Source organism: Aspergillus tanneri, assembly GCF_003426965.1.
Source record: "Aspergillus tanneri strain NIH1004 chromosome Unknown AapTan_5_pilon_pilon_pilon, whole genome shotgun sequence".
In the NCBI taxonomy this organism is placed as follows: Eukaryota; Fungi; Ascomycota; class Eurotiomycetes; order Eurotiales; family Aspergillaceae; genus Aspergillus; species Aspergillus tanneri.
Genome location: NW_022984632.1, coordinates 923,339 through 950,896, shown reverse-complemented (window position 1 = coordinate 950,896; position 27,558 = coordinate 923,339). Strand labels below are relative to the sequence as shown.

The following is a 27,558-nucleotide window of genomic DNA, read 5'->3' as shown; positions in this document are numbered from 1 at the left end:
TTGGCTTCTTCGTCTCTCATGGCGTGGCGCTAAATCATTGCAGGTCGCGTGCAGCGGGGTGGATGGGCGAGGCTGACTCTCGCAGTGCCTGTGGAAGTAACCTCCAAACACCAGTCAGGCCATAGTATCATAGCGTTTAATACTACGGCGGGAAATGACAAAAGCTCCTGGCAGAATTACATATGGCAACTGCAACGATAAATTTCCGCCACCAAGACTACACGGTCGCATGGATCTGTGCCCTCCCTTTGGAGATGGCTGCGGCTGAAGCGATGCTGGATGAGAAACACTCCAACTTGCCAACGAAACCAACAGACGATAACACGTACATCCTGGGTAGGATGTATGACCATAATATTGTCATTGCATGCCTTCGATCGGGCGTTTATGGTACGACGTCAGCTGCAACATTGGCTACACAAATGCAATCCACTTTTCAGTCAATACGGATCTTTTTAATGGCGGGCATCGGAGGGGGAGTCCCAAGCGAAAAGGCTGACATCAGACTGGGTGATATAGTGGTAAGCAACCCAACAAGGGACTTCGGAGGAGTCATACAATATGATTATGGAAAAACAGTGAGTGGTGGCCGCTTTGAACGCACTGGGGTATTGAACAAGCCGCAACCGGTGCTCCTGACAGCGGTCGCCAGGTTGCAGGCAGCGCATATGTTGACGCCAAGCAAAATTCCCGCTCTCCTTTCTGAGATGGTAGCTAGACAGCCCACTATGCGGAAGAGATTCACATATCGTGGTGAAGACCAGGATCTATTGTTTGATTCGGAATATGACCACTGTGCCTCTGAAAATACTTGCAACAACTGCGATACTAGGAGACTGGTAATGCGGCCTACTCGAGCTGGATATGATCCTGTCATCCATTATGGTCTCATTGCATCCGGCAACCAAGTGGTAAAGCATGGTCGCACTAGAGATAAGCTAGCCCGGGAGCTTGGTATCCTCTGCTTTGAAATGGAGGCGGCTGGCTTGATGGACGATTTTCAGTGCCTAGTGATTAGAGGGATCTGTGACTATTCAGACTCACATAAAAACAAACAGTGGCAAGAATACGCAGCAGCATCGGCAGCTGCCTATGCCAAAGAGCTGCTCTCTGTAGTCCACGCAAACCAGGTTGCGGACACACCACTGGCACACTCAGACAGTAAGTTGGCTGTCTAAGTCGTAGACTTAGCCATGTTTTATCTAACATGATATCGTTTCTAGTATCTTATTGCAACGGAAATCTCCTTTGTCGAGAGAAGTATGCTGCAAGTGTGGCAGTGCATCGAAACCGTGAGTGCATTACATGCTCCAGAGGAAACACATCCTGATAGATTATAGATGCTCAAGATTATGAGTTGCTATTCGAGCATATTTCAAGTTATGATCACGAGAGAGTTCATCGAAGACTGTCTCAGAAACGACTCGTTGGCACCACGCAGTGGTTTCTTGATCACCCGGATTTCAACGCCTGGTTCACTGAGAAGAGTATTTCAAGTTTGTGGTGCTCAGGAAAGAGTAAGCCTGGTTTCAATGTACTTTCAATGCGATACTAATGTGCAACTCTTTATCAGTTGGCTCAGGCAAAACAATGATAGCGTTAGTTTACCTGGATAACTTTTTTGAGATTATCACTTAACAACGAGCAGAACTGCAGTGGTAGAGGCTGCATTGTATCGCTATTTGGACAAACGGTCTCCCACTGTCTTCTTCTACTGTGAGAATGAGTGTAGTAGATCCCTGGACGGCTCATATATTCTCTCCAGTTTTATCAGACAACTTTGCGAATTTTTGCACATAACGTCCAGGCCTTATCCGGAAGATATTATAATTGAAATTAGAAAGTTCTTTGGGCCTAAACCGACCCAGCCAGACTTTGAAGACCTGAAATATATCTTTAATCGACTTTTTCTTTATGTGCCGGACACAATTTATATCATTGATGGACTTGACGCTTTGAACCAGAAACATGGAAAATCCCTTTTGGGGTTTATCCAGTCGCTATTCTGTTTCTCCAAGCTCCCACAAGGATCGCGGATCTTGTTGCTTAGCAGGGACCAAGTTCCAGGTTATATAAATATCGCCACTTTTATGCATGAAATTCGTCAGATCTCGACAACTGCCAATGTTATGCGAGACATCGAGGCTTATATCGAAACAAGCATCATTGATAAGACCATGTGCAGAAAACTTACCGATGATACTGTATTGGTAGAAGAGATTAAGCGGAGGCTTTTAACGGAGTCATCGGGGATGTATGACGCCAAGCTTCCTTAATGAGAATTCGATTCAGTGAATTATATGTTGACTTGTATAGGTTTCTATGGGTGCATCTCCAGCTGGAGATTCTCTGGGATACTTGCCGCACGGATGCAGAAATTCGATCAGCCTTAGCTACACTGCCTAAAGGCCTGGAAGAAACATATGGCCGTTGCATTGACAGAATAAACCTCCAGGATAGCTATGCCCTAAAGGTTCTCAAGTGGGTTAGCTTTGCAACTAGATCGCTTCATATTGAGGAACTGAGAGAAGCTGTCGCCTTTGATTTGGGAGATACGGAGTGGATCGCTGAGAAAATGCCGCAGAAAAATATTGTGATTGGCTGCTGTGCGAATCTTGTTGTCATAGATCCTACCGACCATTGTGTGCGCTTCGCACATTCTTCAGTGAAGCAATATCTCGACACATATCAAGGAAGGAAAGTTCAAGCAAAACGAATCCCAGAGTACCCAAACACAGAGCAGGGCGATCTAGAGTGTGGAGAATTCTGTGTTACCTATCTTTCCTTCTCAGACTTCAGCCTTCAACTAAGCAAGCAATCAGCAGAAAGAGCGGCAATCGCAATTCCACAGCCAGCTTTACTTGCACGTCCAGCCCTCAGCCCCAGACTCGCCGAACGCTTCCTTCCACTGTTTCGGAAGCAGAACCGGTGTATTTCAGTACCATTTCGTACGATACGCACAGTCTCAACTCCAGATCGGACACGGTATAAATTTCTTGATTATGCCGTCACAAACTGGGCTTTGCATACAAAACAGTTGCCCCATACATCATTAGTCTGGGACAAGTTCGAGGGGCTTGCCACGTGTTTCAATGAAACTTGGAATTTCCACCCCTGGGTTCCTGGTGGTCGTTCAAAAGACTCCCATCTACACGGTCTCTTTGGATGGGCAGTAAAGGAGCAGCATGAGCGTCTTCTGTCAATTGCACTGGCAGCGGGACCCGCTTTACAACGTGTCTGTGACCTTCCGCTGATTGGGGAAAGTCTTCCCGCGCTTCATGTTGCATCAAAACTTGGATATAGAAGCATTACTAAGATTCTCCTGGATTTCTGCAACGTTAATGTGCCAGATGGAGAGGGGTATACTGCTTTACATCATGCAGCTAATAGGGGACACACTGAAATCTGTCAACTGCTTTTAAGCGCAAAGAGCGTGAAAGTGGATGCCACATCAAAGTCTCTATGCACACCACTCTGGTTGGCTGCTAGCAATGGATATCGGGAGGTTGTATCACTCCTTGTGGAGAAGCAATCGAATATTGAAGCAAAGAACGCTTCTCTTCGCCAGACAGTTCTTTCACAAGCCGCACGAAACGGGCACTATGCAGTAGTGGAGCTTCTGCTCGAGAAAGGGGCAGACCTAGAGACCCAAGATGCAGATGGTCGAACACCTCTATCATGGGCAGTAAAATGCCAACATGAAGCGATAATGAAGCTGTTACTCGAAAAAGGAGCTAATCCAGAATGCAAAGACACTGATGGTCCATCATTGTTACTCTGGGCGTCCAAACATGGGCATGAGCTGATAGTAAGCATACTTTCCTTGAATATTAAAGAGATCAACTTCAAGGATGAGTACAACCGGACACCGCTATCAAAAGCTGCACTGAAAGGACATGAAGCAGTCGTGAAGCTGTTAGTTGAGAAGGGGGCTAGCCTGGAGTCTAAAGATGATTCTGGATGGACACCGCTATCAAGAGCTGCAGTGAAAGGACATGAAGCAGTGGTGAAGCTGTTGGTTGAGAAGGGTGCTGACCTAGAGTCTAAGGACATCATTGGACGGACATCGCTATCATGGGCCGCAGGGAATGGACATGAAGCAGTGGTGAAGCTGTTGACTGAGATGGGTGCTGATCTAGAGTCTAAGGATAATAACCATGGACGGACGCCTCTATCATGGGCTGCAGCGAATGGACATGAAGCAGCGGTGAAACTGTTGGTTGAGAAAGGTTCTGATCTGGAGTCTAGGGACAATCTTGGACGGACGCCGTTATTCTGGGCTGCAGTGAAAGGACACAAGACAGTGGTGAAGCTGTTAGTTGAGAAGGGGGCTAGTCTGGAGTCTAAAGATGATTCTGGATGGACACCGCTATCAAGAGCTGCAGTGACAGGACATGAAGCAGTGGTGAAGCTGTTGGTTGAGAAAGGCGCTGATCTGGAGTCTAAGGATTGTTCTAGACGGACACCGCTATCATGGGCTGCAGGGAATGGTTATGAGGCAGTGGTGAAGCTGTTGGGTGAGAAGGGGGCTGATCTAGAGTCTAAGGACAATAACCATGGACGGACGCCTCTATCATGGGCTGCAGCGAATGGACATGAAGCAGCGGTGAAACTGTTGGTTGAGAAAGGTGCTGATCTGGACTCTAAGGATAATTTTGGACGGACGCCGTTATTCTGGGCTGCAGTGAAAGGACATGAAGCAGTGGTAAAGCTGTTGGTTGAGAAGGGTGCTAATCTGGAGTCTAAGGATAACAACTATAGACGGACACCTCTATTACGGGCTGCAGCGAATGGACATGAAGCAGTGGTGAAGCTGTTGGTTGAGAAGGGCTCTAATCTGGACTCTAAGCAGTATTCTGGGCAGACACCACTATTATGGGCCGCAGCGAACAATCATGAGGCAGTGGTGAAACTGTTGGTTGAGAAGGGTGCTAATCTGGAGTATAAGGACATGCTTGGACGGACACCGCTATTACAGGCCGTGGTGAACAGACATGAAGCAGTGGTGAAGCTGTTAGTTAAGAAGGGTGCTAATTTAGAGTCTAAGGACGTTAACCATGGATGGACATCGCTATCATGGACTGCAGGGAATGGTCATGAGGCAGTGGTGAAGCTGTTGGTTGAGAACGGCGCTAGTCTGGAGACTAAGGATAATTCTGGAAGAACACCGCTATCAAGAGCTGCAGGGAAAGGACATGAAGCAGTGGTGAAGCTATTGGTTGAGAAGGGTGCTGACCTAGAGTCTAAGGACAATTCTGGACAGACATCGCTATCATGGGCCGCAGCGGTCGGACAGGAGCCAGTGGTGAAGCTGTTGGTTGAGAATGGTGCTGATCTGGAGTCTAAGGACAATTTTGGATGGACGCCGCTATCAAGAGCTGCAGTGAATGGTCATGAGGCAGTGGTAAAATTGTTGGTTGAGAAGGGCGCTAGCAGAATCTAAGGTCAATTCTGGATAGACACTGCTATCAAGGGCCACAGTGAATGGATATGAGGCAGCGGTAAAGCTGTTGGCTGAGAAGGGTGCTGATCTAGAGTTTAAGGACATCATCAATGTGCAAGCATCGATACCATGAACCACTCAGAAGAGATAAGGCAGGTGGAACAGGTTCAAAAGGTACCATTGCGCCAGACAGTGGAGGGAGACCTTCCAGGCTATGCCTGTCTGGTATCTGGCAGGTCCAATGGCAAGAGTGTGTTTGGAGTCGGCTTCTGGGAGAACCGATATTGGACAGTATACCTCAGTGTTGGTGGCTGATTTGATAAATGGTGAGTATCTGTGCTATCACTTTATTCGCCAAGCATCGTAAAACTGTGGTGCTTCGCAGGGCTTTGATCCACTGCGAATTGTAAATGACTGAAATACAATGACTACATTAGAAGGGAGGCAGCAACATCCTGGGTGTTGTACATTGGTCTAGAGTCTAAAGGGTGCGAAGTGGCATCTAGATAGAATGTAGTAATTAGTGTCGTTTGGTATACGATTTCGGTTTCTCATACAGGTGTTTGGGTACGTATCTTTCACGGTTACGATCTATTTCATTTCATAACCCCCCCCAAAAAAGGGAAAAAACTGGAAGTACAAAGAAAATGTCACATGTCTTTACGGCGAACCTTGACTGAGTCCAGTTTAGTGCTGGAATTATGCAGTATCATTTATGGTATCTGTCATGACCTCAATTAGATTGGCATTGCTTGTGACGCAGGCGAATCAGATAGATAAAATCATATTGAGCCCTATATCAAGAATACTAAAGATAGAGAGGAAAGGATGAAGGTATTGTCATGGTGAGCGAGGATATGTTGGGCAGCTTCCCAGCCCTGGGCCTGAGGCATACCTGATAAGGTGTCAAATTAGGCTTACAGTTAGATATACGGAGTATGGAGCGGAGTAACTCCGTACTCCGTATTAGTACTTGCGCGGTAGAGGTAAGCCATGAGGTGGCGAGTGAATGTATCAAGTGTGGGGGTATAGATTAGCCGCCCCCGCTGGGGATTAACCACCTGATATCTACAGAGGACTCAAAGACCCAGAAAGAAAGAATTAAACTCTCCACACCCGCAACAATCGTGTCATTAGTTATAGGCAAGACTTGGGCCACGATCCCTCACCTAGGCCTCTGCATGTGACTCAGTTCTAGTTCAAACGCCAGCAGAACGTTTTAAGTCAAAAGGCTCCTATATAACTTACTCATGGCTGAAGAGAGTGAAAGCTGCCTATGAGTAAATTCAAATCTATTTATTGACTTTCGCTCAGGTACGGTCTATTTACCTTCACAGGTTTTGATTTGGCCTCGCCATCCTACAAAAGTCCTCAGTTTTACCTTTCGTGGTCGCCTCTCGTAAATAGTGACTTGGTTCTCCTGACATAAATATATCAGACACGGCCCATTCTTTTTGGGCCATTGCCTCACAAGAACGACTAGTTGTTATTTGAACCATTTACTGAAAATTATCCTCCATGAAATGCGTGTGTTTGCAGATTGCGTAATTTACCAACAGTAAGATCTGACACCCGTCAAACATCTTTTCGCTGTTCTGGCGGAGCGCGAAGTGGATTGCTGGAATATCACTTTTTCTCCCATTAAGAGTTAATGATTAAGGTGAGCTTATAACGTCTTTCCTTGCGATGTATCGTGTTAGCTCACCTACATCCTCAGAACATTAGAATTGAGATCCTGAATTTACAGCAAAGCTAACACGATGCCTCTTTGCTCATTGAAATTATCTTGTTAATTGCAGACCATTTGGTATCGCTAAAAGACCTTTTTAACTTTCTACGAGCTAATCGCAGGCTCTATAATTTCCTTATTAGCGAACTTCACAAGAGAAATGTCAAATCCGACGGTGGATCTGCTCTTGTGTGGTACGCAATTCATGGCGACGAACTTGGAGTTAGACGTATGCTAACCGCCGGCGCTGATGTTAACCTTCGATTACCAAATAAACTACAATCAACCACTCTTCTGGAAGCTGTAATTCATAAACATACCCGTGTTATACAACTTCTTCTGGAAAATGGAGCTTTGCCAGATGCGGTTGACCTTCGCGCCAGACGGCCCTTGGTTTTGGCAACAAGTGAACGTAGCGACGTGACCATCACTGAGCTGCTCCTAGATTATGGTGCTAGGACCAATGCCGTTGCATTTGACAAACGTGCCCCGCTCATGGAGGCTATCCGGTCAAATCAGGAATCTAAGGTATTGTTGCTTTTGAAGCATGGCGCTGACACACATATCTTGGGAAGCCGAAATACACTTCTACACGTTGCGGCTGCGAAGAATGCTGCTCCCGCAATTATAAAGATGCTCATAGATTCTGGTATCCAGGTGGATTCTCAGGACCGTTGGGGGAGGACACTACTACAAGTTGCAGCTTATTATTCCTGCACACGTGCTGTACGCCTACTACTACATTATGGCGCCGATCCAAACTTCAAAAACACCAGCCTATATGGGAAAGGACAGTCTGCCCTTTTCTATGCTACTGAGAAGCCCAGGAATTCCAGGAAAGGCAACAAAACCATTATCCGAACACTCGTAGGGGCCCAGGTAGACGCTACAGACTCTGTGCAAGAGACACCTCTACCCTATGCGGTCTCTCAGGGCGCCATCAAACAAGCGCAGGCACTCCTCGAAAATGGTTCCAGTATTATGGCAAGAGATGCCGAGGGAAGGGCTGTGCTTTATTTAGCTACTTGGCCATATATCGGGAGTCCCGATATGATAAACTGGCTTGTTAAAAGTGGAGCTGATGTGAACTAGGCCGGCGGCAAGCAGAGTAAAACTCCAATTTTCAACACTATCAGATACTCTTATTACCGACAAGGGGTGGAGAGCGTCCAAAATCTTCTGTTACTTGGCGCCGATGTTCACTTCCAAAACATTAATAGGCTAACGCCTCTTTCCCTTGCTGCACGAATGTGCTTCTTCGAACTAACAACTATGCTATTTAAATATGGTGCTTCTGTTAATTTGAGAAACATGCAAGGAAAGTCACCTCTATATTATGTTGCAGAAGACTGCTACAGATCCGGGGCACACAAAGTAATTGCTCTACTTATTCAACACGGAGCCGATGTGAACTCTTAGGATCACTCTAGATTTACGGCATTGCACATACTCGTTGCCAAAGGAGGAAGCTGGGAAGTAGCTGGAGAATTATTAAAGGCTGGGGCTGACCGGTACGCTATGTCGAACGATGGAAGATTTCCACTTAATATAGTTTTTGCTAGGCCTTGGGCGGAGACAAAGCGTCTTTTCATCCGATCTTTTAAATAATAACTACAAGATACATAACGATTACCCATCTTATCTCCACCTTTGGCATATTTTGATCGAACTCCGCCCTTATCCCAGAATTTGGGTGCGCGATGTTGTTAATTGTTCCTGTTGGCCCCCTTCCATGGTTATTCCAGTCATTGTGTTTAATTGTACATAAAAATCTATCCAAAGACACTGTTACTCTAGCTCGTATACATGTTTGGGTGTCTAGTAACAGCAGCCATTAATATAATACATCCTATTAGAATACTTAGATCCACACTACACACTTTCTATAGGTCTGAAATAGGGTGGTAAGTTAGCCCGATGCAATTAATAGTGCCATCTTACCCTTATACGGGTATCCTAGACAAAAATCCGACCTGATTGTTGTCTGTTAGCCTCAGGTATGAACATGAAATGCAGTTGTTCTAGCCTGTTAGTTTTAAATATAGCTACATATTATTCCGGAATATTTCTTTGCGCTGACTAGTACCCTTATCCCACTGGAGAAAAAAGCCTAAACTCTAGTAGGAGACCAGAATATATGTAACCATCAATTTATTGTCTTTGGTCAATCTCAGAATAGATTCTAGAAAGGATATTAGCTTCTGCCGCTGCAAAAGAACACCGTCTCAAATGCAAAGCGCGACCAGCCTCTAACATAACAAAGTTTATTATCTCCCCAATTTCCTGTTTTGTCAAGCTTGATATTGTAAGATATCCTAATCCTTTAAGATAAAAATCTGGAAATTGCATATTCAAGAATTTCCTCGAGATATCCTGGACCACATGTATATCACAGCGCTGACTCTCTGTTAGTTCGGGAATCCTCACGCTGAGACCACACACTCTCTAATAATCGTCTGAAATTTCTCGACAGGAAGCATATAGTGGTGTTTCAAGTATGCTGTCTGCTCCAACGTCTTTATTCCTATTTTCCTTACCCAGATATCTGCCATTTTTCCTCTAATCTATCGCAGAAAATCCGGATCCAAATGATCTGTTTTTTTCCTGGCAATAAAGCATTGAAGGATATTTCCTGGGGAGTGTGTTAAAATAGCTTTTGTAATTTCTTATTTCTGTTTAATAAATTCAGGTTTTAAATTTAGGAATTTAATGGATGATATATTGTGCCCATTACAATAATTCGACTGGTGTTTGCTGAACGTCGCTAAAAGACATCATATCGGCCCCTCGGGTCTGTAAGAATTTAAGCTTATTAATCAGACCATTTTCGGCAGCAATATGCGCAGCAGAAAGCCCATCTTACCCTGTCGCATTAATATCAACAGAACTATTGTTAAGGAGGAAATCAATAGTATTAGATGCATTTTACCTGTAAAAAACAAACACGATTTGAAAATCGCTATTTTTAAAATATGTTCCCGCAAGACATGGTAAATGTTTTGTGAGTAGGAGAAGGATATTAATACTTTTATAATTTTAAGTATCTTTGTAGGTATTTTCTAAAACTGCGATGACCTCACTGTCAAGTAGGAACTAAGTAATATTGGCACAGTTAAAGTCTACTACTTCTTCCATTATTACATCCACGGGTAGGCTCATAGTGTGAAAACCAAAAGTTGTTTGTAAATTTTAAATAATATCTAGCATCCCAGATCGAGCTGCTGCAATAGCAGTCGCTGTCTTGTTAATAGCAGAACCCCCATGTGCCTCGAGGACATATTCTTTTAATCTAACAAAGACATCTACATTGCCATTAATGGTTGCAGCCAAAGGCACTTACCCAACACTTGGACAGAGCATTCATGCCAAGAGGCAGATAAATCTAAACCAAGTTGGGTTTGAAGCAATGCCTTGTTGCTAGGTGATATAGCTCCAAAATCACCATATTGCAACAGAAAACTTTTGGACTCTTTAAACCGACCTTGAAGGCATAGCGCTGCAATGATTGCTTCCAGACCCCTGGGGTGTCTTAAAGGTTTGTCATGAAGATAGTATAAAATAACCTCCGAGTCCGTTAATTATAAAATATAGGGTATTCGGTGTAGCATTCAAGAAAACTATTGCTAAATTCTTTTTTTGGTGGTCTGGAACTACTTGATGTATTTTATTAAGAATAGCAAACGCTCTCCAATCATTCATGCTATCTTTGATAGCAGGTGCCGGCCCCTTCCCATACTTAGTACGGTAAACTGGGAAAGTCAAGGCTCGAACTGTGGCCGCCAGCACCAGACGATCTGCCCCAAATAAGGCACAGAGAGTTGCCTGGCCAACTCTTTTCACTAGTGCTCAATATCACTACTTGACATAGTGCTATGTGAACAGCTTTCCCTCTAATCACTCGATTATTAGGACTTAATTTGCAGTGAAGATGAATCCAACAATTTGTGGGTAAAAGTGGAAATTTTGAGGCCATCTTTAAATTATTGTTTTTATTCTAGTTGGAAGCTGGACTTTAGTTCCTTCGCATACGGGTTTAGTACCTTAATAATCTTTGAGTTAAATAAATTCCTAGTAACCAAACCAGAGAGCACATCTGCAACACACTCTACTTATCCAATTTTTCTTCACCGTTATCTTCATTCTACCTACCGCAAAGACGCCATTTGACTGTCGAATTGGCAAACAAGATCTCCCAAAATGTTATCTACTTCGCGTTTATTGCAAGTGAATACCTCCCCTTTAGGATGCGAACTATTATTTCCTTTCTCGGGAAAGTCGGCCTCCAACCACTTCTTAAAGAGCTCCATCGGTGAGCGTATGGCATCATTTTCTATGTCTGATATCAGTAGTCGTGGTATACCCTCCGCTGAGCTGGTCAATGTATATAGAAAATGGAGTGAGTGCAGCATCGGACTTATCATCACGGGAAATATTATGGTTGACCCTGAGCATCTTGTAACGGCGGGAGACATGGTCATTCCATCAGACGTACCCTTCTCAGGTGTGCGGTTTGATAGGTTCTGCCGGCTCGCCTTAGAGGCAAAACACCAGGGCTCCCTCATTATTGCTCAGCTATGCCATCCCGGTCGTCAGGCTCCACTGCACCTGCAACCCAATCCCATCAGTTCTAGCAATGCCAGGGTGAGGGGTGGTACTTTTAGAAATGATTTTGGTGCGCCTCGCACGGCAACAAAGAAGGATATAAAATCTATTATTTAACGATTTGCTCATGCTGCTGCATACGCAGAAAGGGCGGGATTTGACGGCATTTAACTGCAGACAGCTCACGGCCACTTGCTCCATTAATTCCTATCATCGAGGACTAACCAACGACGGGATGCATATGGTGGAGAGCTTGAAAATCGAATGCGCTTAGTTTTGGAGATACGAGAGGCTATATCTAAGGGAAGAATTTTATCATTGGTATTAAGATAAACGCTGACGACTACTCTGAAAAAGAATTGGAAGAAGCAGAATTCCTCCGCTTGGAGCTTGAAAAGGGCTGTTTCAATTTTGTTGAATTATCTGGTGGCACTTACGAGAATTGGACTATGCACGGTAGGCAAGCTTTAACCAGGAAAAATAAGGCGGTAAGTATTCAGAAGAACAATCGTACAGCGAACTCGACGTGGTATACTCACTTCGTCTCTTAGTTCTTCTTGGAGCGCGCAAAATTGGGTTTCCCAAGGATGGAGCGGACAAGAACCTACATCACCGGAGGGTTTCGGTCTGTCCAAGCCATGGTTCATGCACTAAAGTCGGTGGATGGAGTAGGCATAGCAAGAGCACTGTGTCAAGAGCCTCGCTTATGCTCACATATATTATCTGGAAAAGTGACTTCCGCCGCTCCCATAAAGATCGATAAAAATGATTTTTATTTCACTTCAGTGGCAGCAACTATGCAAATCAAGCAAATTGGGCGAAACATAGAGCCTATTGATCTGAGTTCGGCGCAAAATATAAACAGATTCTACAACGCAATACTCGAGCGACAAAGGAATAGGTCCAGTGCAAGTAAATTGCCAGTCCTTGGAGCACATTGATAGCTAATACCTGCTGTTGCCATAACTATTTTTCGCCGATGCGCAGGACATACAGTAGCAAGAATCCAAGAGCTATAATTGTTGCTCTGAGGGGTTCCTTTAAGATAACCCCACTATTGCGGTAGCCTCTGGCTCTTTAAAAGGTGTGCTCCGTGATTTCTAGTGCTATGAAATATATGCTGGTACATATACAAAACTGCAATTTTATACTTAGCGCTTCCACAGCCGAACGGATGGGTGGCTTTGTTTACCCCAGGGAAATCAAATCATATGCAGGCTACTATAACTATGTATTTTCGCTATTGTATATGGGCCTTTTTCTTATGGGCTAATCTTAAGCCCCTCCTAGGGGCTGCAATGGCAAATTATTTAAAATTGTTCGCCATGAAATCTTTAACAGCCTGTCCAGTGAAGATTGGGATAAGTCTAGCATACATAAAGTAGTTAACCTGCTTATCACTGCCTATAAACAGTTATCTGTCTGTATCTTCTCCATTTATACTGTATTGGCTGTGTCTGGCCATCTATTTGCTCATCCTCACTGCCCGCTCTGGTAGCTTGCTATTCAAGCTTACCATGCCGCAGGCCTCCTCGTCGCGAAATACGGATCTCACATTGCCTGCGAGTCATCCTGTACGAATCCAAAATCTGCCAGCCGAGAGTTCCTAGCATAGACTCCGACCCCAGCGTAGACTCGCGATTGTACGTATTATTTCCCATCTGCTCATTCTTTTCAATACTTTGACAGAGAAAATCCGGACCGATACAGTACGTACTTACACTCTCCCTTGCCTTAGATAAAGGCCACATCTGCGGTTGGCCCCAAGTTCCTAGCGTGTGATGTGTACTGTACTGTAGGCTGGCCGTTGGGAGGGATTCGGGATCCCGAGGGAGGTCTGGTCCCGTCCCATATTCCCATAAGGATCCTGGGGGTGGTCCCGAATCCCGTCTCAAGAAAATGGGAAGGGATTCCCATCCCGTGCCAAGCAATATGGGATGGGATTCCCATTACATGGGATTCGATAATCCCATCCCATGCCAAGAAATATGGGAGGGAAATCCCATCCCTAAATTATAAAAATACTCTTCCCATTTCCCGTCCCATTTCCTAATTAGGTTTAGTATATTTTTAAAGTAGCAGTTTTTAGTAGTAACTATACAGTATATACAGTAATTATTAATTATGTGATTTAGTATGGGAAGTTCCCATCTAATCCCAAGGGAATTTCCCAAATTCCCATTCCCTTCCCATTAGTAAGTGTGATCCCATTTCTTACCCCAATTCCCATCCAGAAAGAAGGGGGAATCCCAGTGGGAATCTCTTGGCATTCCCTTCCCATTCCCATTCCCATAAAATCTTAGAAAATCGTCCCGTTTTTATGGGACGGGAATCCCATCCCGATTTCCCATGGGAATTTCCCTTCCCAACGGTCAGCCTACGTACTGGCAAGAGGACAGTCGCATATAAAAAGAAGTACACCACCCTAAGATCTAGATGTTTGCCAATTATTGTTACGACCGATTTAGAAGATAAAGATTTTCTCTGAGGAGATACTGTAGTCCCCTTATACAGATTTTTGTATTATCAGCTTCACACCCAATAAACAATCGTACCTGTTTAAATTTCTGAGTGGAGCCAAATCTGTTACTAATCAGAATATTCATATTACATTATTGGTTCTCATCAAATGTAGCTAGCCTCACTTAGTTTAGTGTGAAAATTGAGAAAGTTAAATGAACAAGCTGTTTGTGAATCTGATACTGCAAACTTCTATAAATCCTCTCTACCACTATAGTATAAGAGTTTGGCGTTTTTGCCAGGAGATAACAGTTTGTCCAAGAGTTTAAGTTGTCTTGCTTAATCGAGTATTTCCGAAACCAAATATTAGTTGCCCACTTATTGGCCCCAGAGGGTGGCCCCACTTGTCCCCTCAGCCCTCGACTTTTGCCCAGGATCCCGTCAATTGCGAACCTCACGCAATGGCCTCAGGACTAATCACCACTACTCAAACGTCTACGAATGCTTGAGGAAGCTAAGATCCGCCTTACCCCCTGTTTCGGTTCCAATTAAATCAGTTATATTTGTAGACATTTAGGAGCACTGCATCTACAATATCGTCAGGATCACGGCCAAATTTGTATAATTTGTACATTGGGTCTTCTCCCTGGAGGTGCTTTAAGCGTAAGCATTGCCCACTATGTATGTAACCCCAAGAAAAAATATAAAAACAAAAGAAAAATTGGGCAATGGCAAGTCACTTTCGTTGTACTGGCTGGCCATGTCGCGCACGAATATGTGCTCCCTGACCTGTCCCAAGTACACGCGCAAAGACATGGGGAGGGTATTTGGGCAGACGTCCAGGGAGTAAAACAATGCGTAGCAAATAGCCACCCTTCCATAGTCTGAATAGTGCAGCCGAAAACTAAATAATCGGCTCCTTGTTAATAGGCCAAAACAGGAAAAATATAAGCCGTGGTGATCGTTGGCACACTTTTGCACGGTAAAAGGCTCGCCAGAATGCCCGGGCAATGGATGGGAGAGCTTGAACAATAGTATTGTTAATTACTGTACCCCCGAGTGTCTATTAACCAGAAACAAATTTTGCCCGGGGAATTCTTAACTCAGACTATTTCAGATGCATTCTCTTCCAACCTCTATTCTAAACCTATTGCCCACTGCCTGCAAGGAATATCTACGGGGTTTAGGGCTAAAAAGCTGATCTGGTTTGCCCAGCGGTGATTTCTTCTTGCCCGTGAGTAGCTTTTACCCAACCCATCTATTACTCACTTAGGATAATCTCGCTGATGTTTTCTCCAGTTTGAAAAGGAGTATATCTTAAATATCCACTTGTCGGAAACATGGTACATGCCCAATACTCGGTTCAGTGACATATTATCCTGGCAGGGGACACCTACAGCTTCATACTTAAGCCACACCACCCCACCGAAACTGGTTTGTCTATTGTCTGCTAGTTTTGATTTGCGGTCTTCTTACGTAAATCAAGTCTTCGTTTCCCATGTCGAAGGCTGCATCGTCACGAGCGATGACCGTTCTCCAAGGCACTGGTCCACCAGCGACTAGACATGACGTTAATACACCTCGGGCTGTACCGGTCGGTCCACAGCAAACTGCCTGGTTCTCACAAATGTCACCGACGGTGAGTATTGTGGTTAAATTTTTTTCGATTTCTTAGTTTGGAGAATTTAATACCGACTCTGATCTAGTTAACACAGGTCGAATCCTATGCTAATCCGACAAGCACTGGACCTACGAATACAGTTCCAGAAAACCATGGGTATTGCTTCAACACGATTGTTTAGTTGGAAAGGGAAAATTTAGAAATGTTAATGCGCGTACATCAGTTAGAAATAGAGAAATGTTAGCTGCAGGGCAGGCAGCAGCAATTCAGGCAGGAGTTATCGCAAGTGCAGGATTCCTAGATCCCAGTTCTAACGCAAGAGGACCTGCAGGAGCTGAGGCAGGAGATTCTAGGAGCTGTTAACAACTAGCAGCAGCAGGATTGGAATTACATGGATGAGGTTAACGTGTTATATTGTGAGGTTATTAATGTTGCCAGATCCCGAGCAACGGCTCTGGACGCACCAGGATGAGAAACTTGGGGACCTAGGAAATGTGAGAGTCGGAACCCAAGGATTTTTTTGGGGGGGGGATGCAGTATTACTTTAATGATTTTACTGTAGAATAAATGTGAAGACCTCGGCTCGAGCCTGTTACCCGAGATATATAATACTGGTATTCTTTCTGCCCTTGGTTTCTTTTCACAGCGTTGGAATATATAGCACATGGTCCACTGGATATCTGGTAAGCTACCGTTTAAAGCATTTTAACTCTGGTGAAAGGAAATAGACAACGTTATCCTGTTCTTTTAAATCCCCGAAAGCCCTTGTCCACAATGAGAGTGTACGTACATGTTGGCTATATACGTATAAGCAATAATGCTTACTTATTAATTCGTTGTACTAGTGATACTTATAGGTGTATCGCTCCGCGACCATGCCTAAAACCTGCCTTATGGAAATGATGTACCAAGAACAAAATCCTTATATTCTGTCTATATTCAATTATATAAACGAGCTTATAGGGCTGAATATTGTAGTAAATTTATGTAAAAATAAAATAAAATTACTTATTATACAAGTCTAGACATCGGTATCTCGCTTCTAATTAAGTAGATTGTTTTTAGCCAATGTTTAACAAAGCGCACGTATAGTATATAAAATGCTGGGTGTTATTGCTTGCATCTGTAATTTGGGTTTTATCCCACGGAAAAATAGTTCTCTTGTCGAGGCAAATCAGACTTTCAATTAGATGGCCACGCGAAAGCCTCAACATGTTTAACAAATCCTAGATTGCAAGCTTGCTGGACACTATCTAACGTTGTAATGTATCTTGGAACCCTCAGCATATTAACGTTTTGCATTTGTCTTCTTCGTCTCCGAATTTCCATTAACTGCGGACCGCATCCTACTCGCTGCCATTTCCATGTCGACGTTCCATTTTTTCTGCCGTGCCATGCTGGTTTCCAACGCTCTACATTTTTCCTGTTAGCGAAAAGCCCGTCCATGCGGAACGCTTCAAGGTAAAGGGAGAACACTCTGTAATTAAACAAACAAAAATATAGAATAAGAAGAAAACAAGAAAACAAGGACAAAAGACGCATAGGGGGGCGGCGTGCACATACTCAATTCTTTCACTTAGCCTATCAACGCATCAGTATACCGTCTAAGACAATTGATGGCTATAGGAAGGTTGAGGGCAATACTCATGGACTGCTTCCTTCAGGGAGCTTCCTTGATGGCACTTTTCCGGTGCTTCTGTTTGACTACCGTCGACCATCCCATTTATCTCCCACCCAGAGTCATCCTCACCTGCATGTTCCTCTTTGTCAAGAGCGTTGTCGCCTGAACCGAGCTCAGAAAAGCAACCAAATTGTGACCCTTGTGGGAGGTCCGCCGGAGCTGCGTCTAATTTCTGATGTAAATTAAATATGTTTTCTGTCTGTAAATGGCTCCCTGTCAACGTCTTTCGGAGAGTATCCAGTCGGGAATGTGCCCCCACTCCATGGCCACGCGACGGATAAGACTTTTGGGCCATGCCTCTCTGCGAGGAAGCAATATGGTGAAAGAGACAGAAAAGGAAGAGATCGGACATAGGTTGAATCCTATTCGACTTGGAAAGGAATTGTTGGAAGATTCACGAACTTGTTATATAGCAGCTTTTAAATCCGGAATCGGAGTCTGTGGTTTAGCTTTAATAAAACCTACACAACCTTGCGTTCCAATCGCATCTGACGTGCCAGAATAGTTGCCTACTCAAACCTTAGACCGTGACTTTCGGAAGTGCCGTGTCTCGTTGATTATATAGATATATCGTTAGTATAGTCAACGCATGGTGAATAATACTTCATTAATTATATTAGAACCGCTATAAACAGGATATCATTCGTCACCTCCTTAAAAACCGTCTTCTACGATATTTTACCTGCATTATGCTTCTTACAGTACAAGGCATCTATTGACATAAATGTGGCATTTGGACTTAGATTAAAACCTCCTGTTGCTTGACCGTGTTCAATAAAGCTGGCGAAAGACCATTTGTTGGCATGCTCAATTCAAGCCTCCCCTGCTGAATTAATTGTGCAAAAGTTAATCTTTTGTAAAGCTGAAGCAAGCATAAAACTCACGAACAAAATCCCAAGGTACGATAATCCCAACTACTTTTAGCTGAATCATATATAAATATATTAGTAAAATGCAGTCAGCCATAATTCGCATTATGAAGATATAGACAGTGGAAAAGCACTAAAGTAAGAGCGCTGGATCAATGGGTGGGCAAAAATTGGTTTCAGTAGACACGGGGATTATATTTTCGGAGTTTCAACATGCTCATGCACATGCATGTCCGACCATATTTTGCCCACAACTCATAGGCTACATTCGGATGAGAACAAATTACTACCACTGTGCGCAATTTTCATTATATAACCATTTCGTGTTGTACTTTAATTAATTTTTCTTCTTGTGGAGGGCTTTCCTTCTCTTCGCCCGAGGTTAAAATCGAAAAGGCATAGCGAATGATGGTGGGTTCAAACAATCCATTAGTAAAACCGAGAAGTCTCAAATCACCGTTGGATTAACAAGGGTTAGAGTTTGTGTCCTTCGATAACTTTACTATAGCAATCTTTAAGGATTTTAATCACCCGATAACCTACACTAAATTGCAAAACCGCCGCAAGAGTCTTATACTCTCCGATTGTATTTCGAACCCTAATGCCAAGATGAGCTAAACTACATTAGGATATTCCTGATTCATGGATCCGGTATTGTATTGTACATGACTGTCATAATTCTAGCTGTTTTATATTACTTGTACCGGATATACAGCCGCTACAGTTTTTACCCCGCCATGTATTCCTGTCACCCTACCGGGAGATCCTCCCGGATCCTGTCGATCATATGCGCAATGGCACCAATCTAGCACAGTCAACCCTGGAATTTATCCAGGATATGCTAATGAGCAATGAGCTTACAGATTCACAGATTGCTGAAGCTGCTGGCTGCCATCCAAGTACTATTGTAGGATCGCTTAAACTGCGCTTGTTTGGTTGTATCAAGGCGCCTTCAAATAAGGCGGAAGACCGCGAGTCTCACGCCACTTATGATTCAGCTCTTTGTGATCACCTACTTGAAAAACCTCATTTATATCTTGACGAAATGGCAATATTTCTATGGGATAGTTCCAGGAACAAGTCACAACCTGCAGCATTAGCCGTGCCCTTAAATATAATGGTTGGTCGAAAAAGACAGCCAAGCAAAAAGCAAAAAAGCGGAATGCAGATTTGCGTGATAAATATCTTCACTTTATTTCAGATGCGATAAAAGGATAGGATTCAGGAGAACAGGCTGGTCTCCTCTTGGCATAGCACCCTCCCAGGTGACAAAGTTCATCGCGATAGCAGTATAGATACTCCCAGATATACTTAGATGGAATTATTCTCTTCGCATCTTCCAAGGACCGACCGATGCTTTGTCTTTGAAGATTTTATCAGGAGCTTCTTAGCATTGTGGAAAATGCCTGAGCCAAAATCTGTCCTTGTTATGGACAATGCCTCCTTTCACCACTCCGAGAGAATAAAACAATTATGCTCAGAATCAAGGGTTAAATTGGTTTATTTGCCTCCGTACTCACCGGATTTGAACCCGATCGAGGAGTTTTTTGCTGAGCTGAAGGCCTTTGTTCGACGGCATTGGCAATTTTATGAAGACAAACCTGACCAAGGATTTGATTCCTTTCTTGAGTGGTGTAGCTCGAAACTGTGGGCGAAAGGGAGAAAAGTGCAAGAGGGCATTTCCAAAACGCCGGCCTGACTGTTGAAGAGATACACTGCGCGTAGGTGCAGCATTTGAACATGGCAACTCTACAATTACTGCTAGCCGAAGTATTTCGACCTTGGGATGGGACAGTAAAAGCTGGAGTTCAAACTACAGCCCACTGAATCCGTGATATAAATGGCAGAAGAACAGAAGAACGCATACATAATGAAGCACATAAGATTAGAATTAGAATACAGCTAAAGTGTTTAACCATCCGCCGAATCGTAAGCTCATTAAATGTCCTAAATTCGTTGACCCGTCTGTTCTCACGTCAACCTCCTCCATGTCTCGAATAATAGTCTCTATATATTCGCCTGCACCGCTAAGATGTATGATACGTGCGATGGCACGATGGACACCGAGAAGTCGAGAATGAGGAGGATCAATAGTACGGCTCGGGCTAAGGGTCAGTGTGCGAGTAACTGGAAATAACGGATCACGCAGAAAAGGACTTCTTTCCGTCGAATCGATTCTATACTGATACGGTACGCCTGTTGGTTCGAAATATATCTGGAATTCACCGAACAAGCGATGATAGTCAAGAGTCAATGTCACGGCATTAAGTGGGCTATCAATCTTTGGTCCATCAATTAGATGAATAACACCAGGGTCAAACATATCCAATATCCGGAGTACATTCTTCTTTGAGTCACTCTAGGGATCTATGTCAGTAAAGCAAAAAGGAATACGTCCCAAGCCAACGCACCAGCTCCGCATCTCCAGAGGCAACTGTTGTTAGACTGTGCGGCAGAATGTGGGCAACTTCCAGGAATTGAAACCGGTCGTTTGATTCGTTCTTTAGTAGCATTCCATCATCATCCTTGCAATTCTCGCCTTCCTGCTCGAAACGCTTTCTGGCTTCTTTTCTATCGAATTTTCGAGAAACTACACACCGATGTCGATCACGCAAAAGGCAACTTCGTCGTAGAATAGATAGGCGTTGTGGTGTACCGGTAGGTGTAGATGTTTGTATCCGGACAACCGCGGGCGTGGGTTGGGGTGTCTTACAGACAAGCTCTAACTAAAGCGTTACAGTTAGTCAGTCTTTCTAGTGTTAAAATTAAACTGCTGAATACGTGGAAGAAGGAAGTTCTAACAATATACTCTGCAAATTCTTCGATGGCGACCTTGACGTTAGTCTTTTGATCTGAACTCCAACAAGGGAAATTATCGAAGTAGGATAAGCGACTCTGAGATCGGTGCCATCTGGATATTCTGCTTCTGGACATAGATGACCGTAGATGTATGTAAAAAAGAACATTAAAAATGCATCCCTGGATGCAACGTGTTCAAATGTGGCCTGGATAAGCGCCGCAGGTTTGTAACCTTTCTGTGTGGTTTGTTCCAGACCATAATGCTTGACAAGGGTATTGAGGAGGGTTGCTGCCGTCTCGCTTTGTTGATGCTGTAAAAAGAAAGGTTGCGAGAAGTTTAACACCTCCTCCAAAGACGACTGATGTCGATGTTGATGCTGGGGTTGACGTAAAGGCATCATGGACGATAGTGTAAGGTAGACTTGACAGAGACTCCACTAAGTTTGGTACAATTCTGAATGTCACGTGCTCAAAGAGCTTACTAATATATTGTCAGGTTGCTGTCGGGCAGAACACTCCGTTAGGTCGCCCCAATAAATATTATCCGCTTCGTGCTCACTGGTCCAATTCTCCCAGCTCTGCTTATTAGAACCAGCTGGTCTACCGTCTTTTCAGTGATACTTAGAATGATGACGTATTTCTGATGGAGCAGTTTACAGTATCTAATAAACAGTATAAAGCCTAGCCAACAATTCGATGCGCCTATTATTATTTGTTCTGTCCACACCACTTGACCCAGTCAGTGATGTCGCTAACGAACCGGCGCGCGACACCAGTCGTCACACCTTGCTTGATGAAGAAATCTGGGTCTTGATCCCTCAGAATTTGTTTAAGGTCGAGACAGTTTTCCAGTGCCACATCACGTGCCTTTATAATATCGTCCCTGTAGGTCTCTCTGCTCACCCGCGACAGTTGCCAGTTGGTATATTCATCCACTGCTACATCGAGGAGTCCGGAAATATTAATAGACTCGGTGGATATCGTGCTTGAAACAAGCGCCGCTGTGCTCGCTGTTACAGGCGTAACAGATTGGGATAGCTGTGCCCGGAGAACAGTAATATTAATTGGTTGACCCATAGATCCACTTAGTTGATCGTTATTTTTTTATTTCTTTTTTGTCGCTGTGCCTCCTCTGCATATAGATCTTCACGGACATCGTCCGGAAGATTATCGTGGGTCTCTAAAATACCTCCTTCTTCAACATATTGGACAAGTCTCCTCATATAAAGTGTTGTAAGCCTGTAGTGCTTTTTCCCCAAAGGGTCCTGCCAACACCACTGTCCATCATGGCGACATGGTGGCCCAGGGCAACGCATTGTCTTATACACATCTCGCCAAACTAAGGATACCCCAGAAACATGCTCAGCATTAACCCGAATATCTTGTTCTGTGAGCATTCTCTTGGTCACTGATGATTTTCCTCTCTTATCTCCCTTCCGCGAAAGAGGGGGTCTGTGTCCTCAATATAATTTATAGATATATAGAGTCTGAGCTTCTTTCCAAGACGAAACAGATTTCCCCACATTAAAAGCTGCTTTTCTATAGGTTTCCAATCAACGTTAGTGCCGTTATAGCGCTTATTTAAGTCAGATTGCGAACGGTCATTTACAGATACTTTGACCGCAGTATCATCTGATCTCACCCGTTAGTTTGCAGCGTATTTTCCAACGCAGAATATTATCTGCATCTTCCTGTATCTGCTCCCATTTCAAACTGGGAGCTACAACCAGGTCTTGTTCTGTTTCCTTTGACACAGTTCGGTTGTTTAGAGTTACCTTCCACTCAATCATATAATAAATATATGGCTGTTCTCTATGTGGACCCGGATTTCTTTCTTCAGGCTCCTGGAAGAAGCCGGGCTGGTCGGGCTGGGATTAATGCAAGGGGGTATAAGGTTCATCAAGTACATGCTCAGGAGATAGGCAAAATACGGATGGCGTACGTTCAGGGCCGAAGTCGCCAGGGGTGGGGGCATACGATGGAGTTTGAGTCATAAATCAGGCGGGTTGATTTAAGAGTTATATTATTTGTAAAACGGAACCACCCCCCAAGGCAATCATGCCACAGAGGAGTCTAGTATGTAGACATCGGATGTTAGCCGCACATGGTGTCTACCAAGAGTCTAGGGGGAGGGGAAGCTGCAGCTACAGGCCGAGTAAAATAATAAGCAGGGTATGGATATTGCACCACTAAAACAGGTATTCAGAGCACTATCGTATCAAGTAACTGGGACAAAGCTCCAAATTGCCACGTCGACCGTGACAGATTCTGTAGGAGACAGAGAGGTATTTACAATTGCCAGATCCTGAGGCCCTATGGGTTTGGCTAGTTTGCATAAAGAAGCTTCTAATACCATGTTTCCCAATACAAGCACCATACACAACTACTGTAATTTACTGTCATCTAACAGTTTAGTACAATACATGTTATACTTCCGGAAAATAGCTTTTCCTTAAATATTCCTAATATAGTTTAGTCCGCCTTGGCATTAGGGCTTGAAATACAATCGGAGAGTGTAAGCTCTTGCGGCGGTTTTGCAATTTAGTGTAAGGCCCCGCTCCCTTCAATGTTCCGCGCAATGCCTTTTTCTCTATTGAAAATTGATATTGTGCGGTAAACGATGCCGGAAAGGCACCAGAACATCAGGCCGCCTGCATAGAAAACCACCGCTAGCACGTTGGGAATCTCCGCGGGGCTCCGCGGGAAACGATACAGTAGGATATGAAGTAGGAAGAAGAAATACGATAGCCCAAATAGATGGATCAGTATAAGGACACCGCCATCTCTACTGTAGCATACATTGAAGGACGTAATTTTCAGTTGTGGCATACAGTAACAGTGTTGCGCCTGGTGCAAGTATAAGCTATTACCAACAAATATGTACCCTAATCATGGACAAAACGGCTTTTTTATATTTTCGGGAACAGTGAGAGAGAGGTGTAAAGAATCTATTGTGATGACTATTTCATGCCCCTTAAAAAGCTTCCTTGTTCAACTCAGTATGCATCAGCAACAGTGTACAATATGCTGGGGATAGAGGTTGCGCCAAAAGAATTTCCCTCATAGGAAGAGTTGCATAATAGTGCTTTAACCAGCAGATTCCTGAGTCTCAGTATAATACCAGAGTCCGTGGTTCGCCAGGTTGGGCAGATTATCCCATGCTAGAAATAATGGCTTAAGATAATCCCTACTCCGAACTGTGGAGGAAAGTTGTATGGGATTAATTCAATATGTTTTGTAATTTTTTAAAATTCTTTTTACTGTCGAGTATTATCATCAGTGGCCTGAATGACATATTTTGAGGCAACATCAATTAGCCCACTACCCGACTCAGTTTGGTGGCTATGTCCCGATTTCCTAATTTAATGGCGCGGGCAATCGATGAAGGTTTACATATGGGTGAAGCCTATTCCAAAATGACAATAGAACCTAGCTTCCACGCAGACGCCTTCAAATCATCGTCAGGAATTATTAATGTTATAATAATGTCTTCCCATCCCTCTGGCTATAGGCTTTGACAAGAGATGTTTATAATACCTAACAAAAGATGCAGCGTGGCTGACCTACGCCGAGCAATTTCTGACCAACACTCAAAACTGGAGGCCCAAATTATATCACTCATATTGAGAATCTCGGGGAAGAAGCTATGTCGTGAGGTGTCAGGATAGCGGTGACTGGATAGTATATTGAAACTATCGGTGCGATCTAGTGTCGCATGGTGAGTATGTTCTTCTATCTACGAGAGAGAGCGTAGACAAACGCTTCCTCATGTCTACGTGTCCCTTAGCCCCTGAATATGATATATCACATCGCTGCGGGACTAGGATATACGAAGGTGCCTTAGGCATCCTGATTTCCAACAACTCATAAATTTTCAGACCAAGTTTGAATGGGCAAGTATGGTGCTAGCGATGTACATTGAAGAAGAGCGTATCGTCTCAAAGCATTGAGAGCAAAACCCTGTGCTAAACCTGAATCAGTTGAATACTGTCGCATGTGAGGGGCTGAACCCGTAGAACCTATGGGATACGTTAGGTACAAAAAGGAATCGTTGAAGAAGGGAAGAAAGGAAGGAAATGAGCGGTAAACAAACAGTGTGGAAGTCACGTGCCATGGATCGAGGGCCAATGGGGCCAAAAGGTGTCAGGGACAGTAGGGACAGTAGGGACAGTAGGGATAATACCTCCGAGAGGTCAAATGGGCTCCAGCCCTTTACATGCCCCACTAAATGTGTGACCTAGGTAGGCATGTGGGCATCTCCCCCTGCACATAAGTTCGCACACTAAATGCTATGTCTTATAATACTATAATTATCCCGTAGGAACAAAACAAATAAATTAGAAAGATATTACGATCCAGAGATTATTTTTAAGAAAATGCAGAAGGAGAGTTAAAAAGCTAGAAGATATCTTTTTTATAGCTCTCTGGAACCTACAAGAATGGAGACAAAATTCGTAAAAATATTTATTACAAATATTGTTTTTGTGGGCGTGGCTGTGGCTGGCGACTTTTCAAAGACATGCAATTCTTTTATACTCGTAATTGGATCTAAACAACTGGCGAATGTGTTTAACGATGTGTGAGTGCCTGTTGACATGTTTATACCGTTTCCTGTCGGTACGCGATTAGCTGAGTATATCATTTGCCCACGCTTCTGAGTACTCACCGAAACCAGTAACTAAGGGTTCAACGATCAGCTGGGGCAGGTGGAACGCGGTGCACTGCAGCAGAGTTCCAACAACCATAATAAATGAACCAAGGAAGATAGTCTTGCGCAGACCCAGCCAACTGCCAACCCAGATAGTTGGAATAGATCCGGCGAAGCATCCCAAGTTGTAAGTGGCGGCGCCAATACCTAAGACCAAGTGGACTGTGTATTCTTCTCGGTGAGATGGTTGTGGTATTCACCATTAAGCGCAATCGTAGGGAAGTATTTGATGAAGGGATTAAGGGTCAGAAGGCGACCAGTGACACCCTGATTATAACCAAAAAGCAAAAAACCCATACCGGCGATAAGCCCGATAGAGATTTGCAACTTGCTGCCCTGGAGCCCCAAGTACCTGCGAGCCATCTTGGAAGTACTTATACCAGATCCCTTCCAGGGATGAAGATGCTTAGGAGAAAGTACAGGGAAGGAATGGGGTCATGCGGTGAAGAGTGCAAAAAGTCCCTGTGGATATAAGAGAAAAGGAAGGAGAAGGGTAATTAAAGCAGGAAAAGGGAATCAAAAGAAAGAGGGATTAGGGAAGCGATAACAACAGGGAAAAGGACGAGGATTTTAAAAGCAACCAGAAGTGAGCAATTGGACTAAAGTATAATACAATGGATGTATTGATTTCATAATAAATATAGGTTCCAGAGGTAGGAGCAGAAGCATCAGACAGTCTCAAGACATTGGACAGTTGAGTGGTGCTGTACTTTTGCCCGGAACAGCGAACGGGAAGGCAACGGAAATAATTGAGTACTGTTACTGCGATCCAACTGGGGGTATCGCAAACTATCAAAGAGGCTGAGATTGTCCCATGATTGGACTGCCCTTGTAGATTGTTTCACACACACACCACCGCATCCATGTCAATCTGAGTTATGGCGATGTTGGTTGTCGCGCAACACTCCGCAGAAGTAGATCGACGGAGGCTAAATTAGGAGAGGGGAATTACTGCGTGTGGAGTCTAGCCATTAAACACAAGAAACGACGCATTTGCTACATTGGTCCCCGCGCGCGCGGAGGTTCCAGATGCTGTCATGGCATGCGGTTGGGGCCGCATCTACCTAGCCTGATCTGGACAATCCGAAGGAGGCCCGAACAGTCTCATCTTCGGATTATTATTCAGTTTATTATTTGCTCTCAGGCAATTTTAGGTACAGTCAAGACTTGTATAACTCTGCTCCCGGCAATACCGATGTCCTACTCTAAAATAGCCTCTATGTGCGATAGGGCTGGACACGAATAGAGATTTCCTGCATTCGTATTCGGAAATTTCCTATTGTAGATGCGCTCACTTGACTTCAAAGCTGCCAATCGTTTGCAATGCGAACTACGATACTTCCGCGCCAGGAAGAAGTATATTTCCAACCATAGTAAAGGTTAAAACTGAATTTGAATACTTTACGAATAAAGCTATTAGTTAAGCACAAAATCTCGATTTATTCGTATCCGTGTCCACCCCTTATAGAAGACAAGTCCCTATATCCTTCTCAGATAGTCATTGTGGGTATTTCAGGTGAACATGGCCTCCTCTTCAATGCAAGCTTTACTAGTCGGGCATCCTCCTCATCACCTGCCCAGCCCGCGCACCTAACTGGACAGCTTAAATAGGCTCAAAGTTGCAAGACTATTAGCAGACCCCTTTC

The 27,558-nt window shown here is 44.0% G+C and overlaps 4 protein-coding genes across 4 annotated transcripts; 1 reads left to right on the top strand and 3 right to left on the bottom strand.

Moving 5' to 3' along the window:
• Positions 1 to 182: 182 nt before the first annotated feature.
• Positions 183 to 8,264, top strand: ATNIH1004_009743 (uncharacterized protein; the record flags this gene model as incomplete). Its single annotated transcript, XM_033574325.1, has 7 exons — positions 183 to 1,161; positions 1,224 to 1,292; positions 1,341 to 1,517; positions 1,574 to 1,598; positions 1,649 to 2,254; positions 2,317 to 5,412; positions 7,295 to 8,264. The coding sequence occupies 7 exons, from the start codon at positions 183 to 185 to the stop codon at positions 8,262 to 8,264; spliced, it is 5,922 nt and encodes a 1,973-aa protein (XP_033422343.1).
• Positions 8,265 to 17,143: 8,879 nt separating this feature from the next.
• On the bottom strand, positions 17,144 to 17,831 carry ATNIH1004_009742 (uncharacterized protein; the record flags this gene model as incomplete). Its single annotated transcript, XM_033574324.1, has 3 exons — positions 17,144 to 17,267; positions 17,419 to 17,436; positions 17,500 to 17,831. The coding sequence occupies 3 exons, from the start codon at positions 17,829 to 17,831 to the stop codon at positions 17,144 to 17,146; spliced, it is 474 nt and encodes a 157-aa protein (XP_033422342.1).
• Positions 17,832 to 20,296: 2,465 nt separating this feature from the next.
• Positions 20,297 to 21,602, bottom strand: ATNIH1004_009741 (HNH endonuclease signature motif containing protein; the record flags this gene model as incomplete). Its single annotated transcript, XM_033574323.1, has 4 exons — positions 20,297 to 20,764; positions 20,817 to 21,131; positions 21,187 to 21,237; positions 21,300 to 21,602. 4 exons carry the CDS (start codon positions 21,600 to 21,602, stop codon positions 20,297 to 20,299), a joined length of 1,137 nt encoding a protein of 378 aa, XP_033422341.1.
• A 4,227-nt stretch (positions 21,603 to 25,829) lies between these two features.
• Positions 25,830 to 26,275, bottom strand: ATNIH1004_009740 (uncharacterized protein; the record flags this gene model as incomplete). The annotated part of the gene is made up of 2 exons (XM_033574322.1): positions 25,830 to 26,059; positions 26,113 to 26,275. 2 exons carry the CDS (start codon positions 26,273 to 26,275, stop codon positions 25,830 to 25,832), a joined length of 393 nt encoding a protein of 130 aa, XP_033422340.1.
• Positions 26,276 to 27,558: the final 1,283 nt, after the last annotated feature.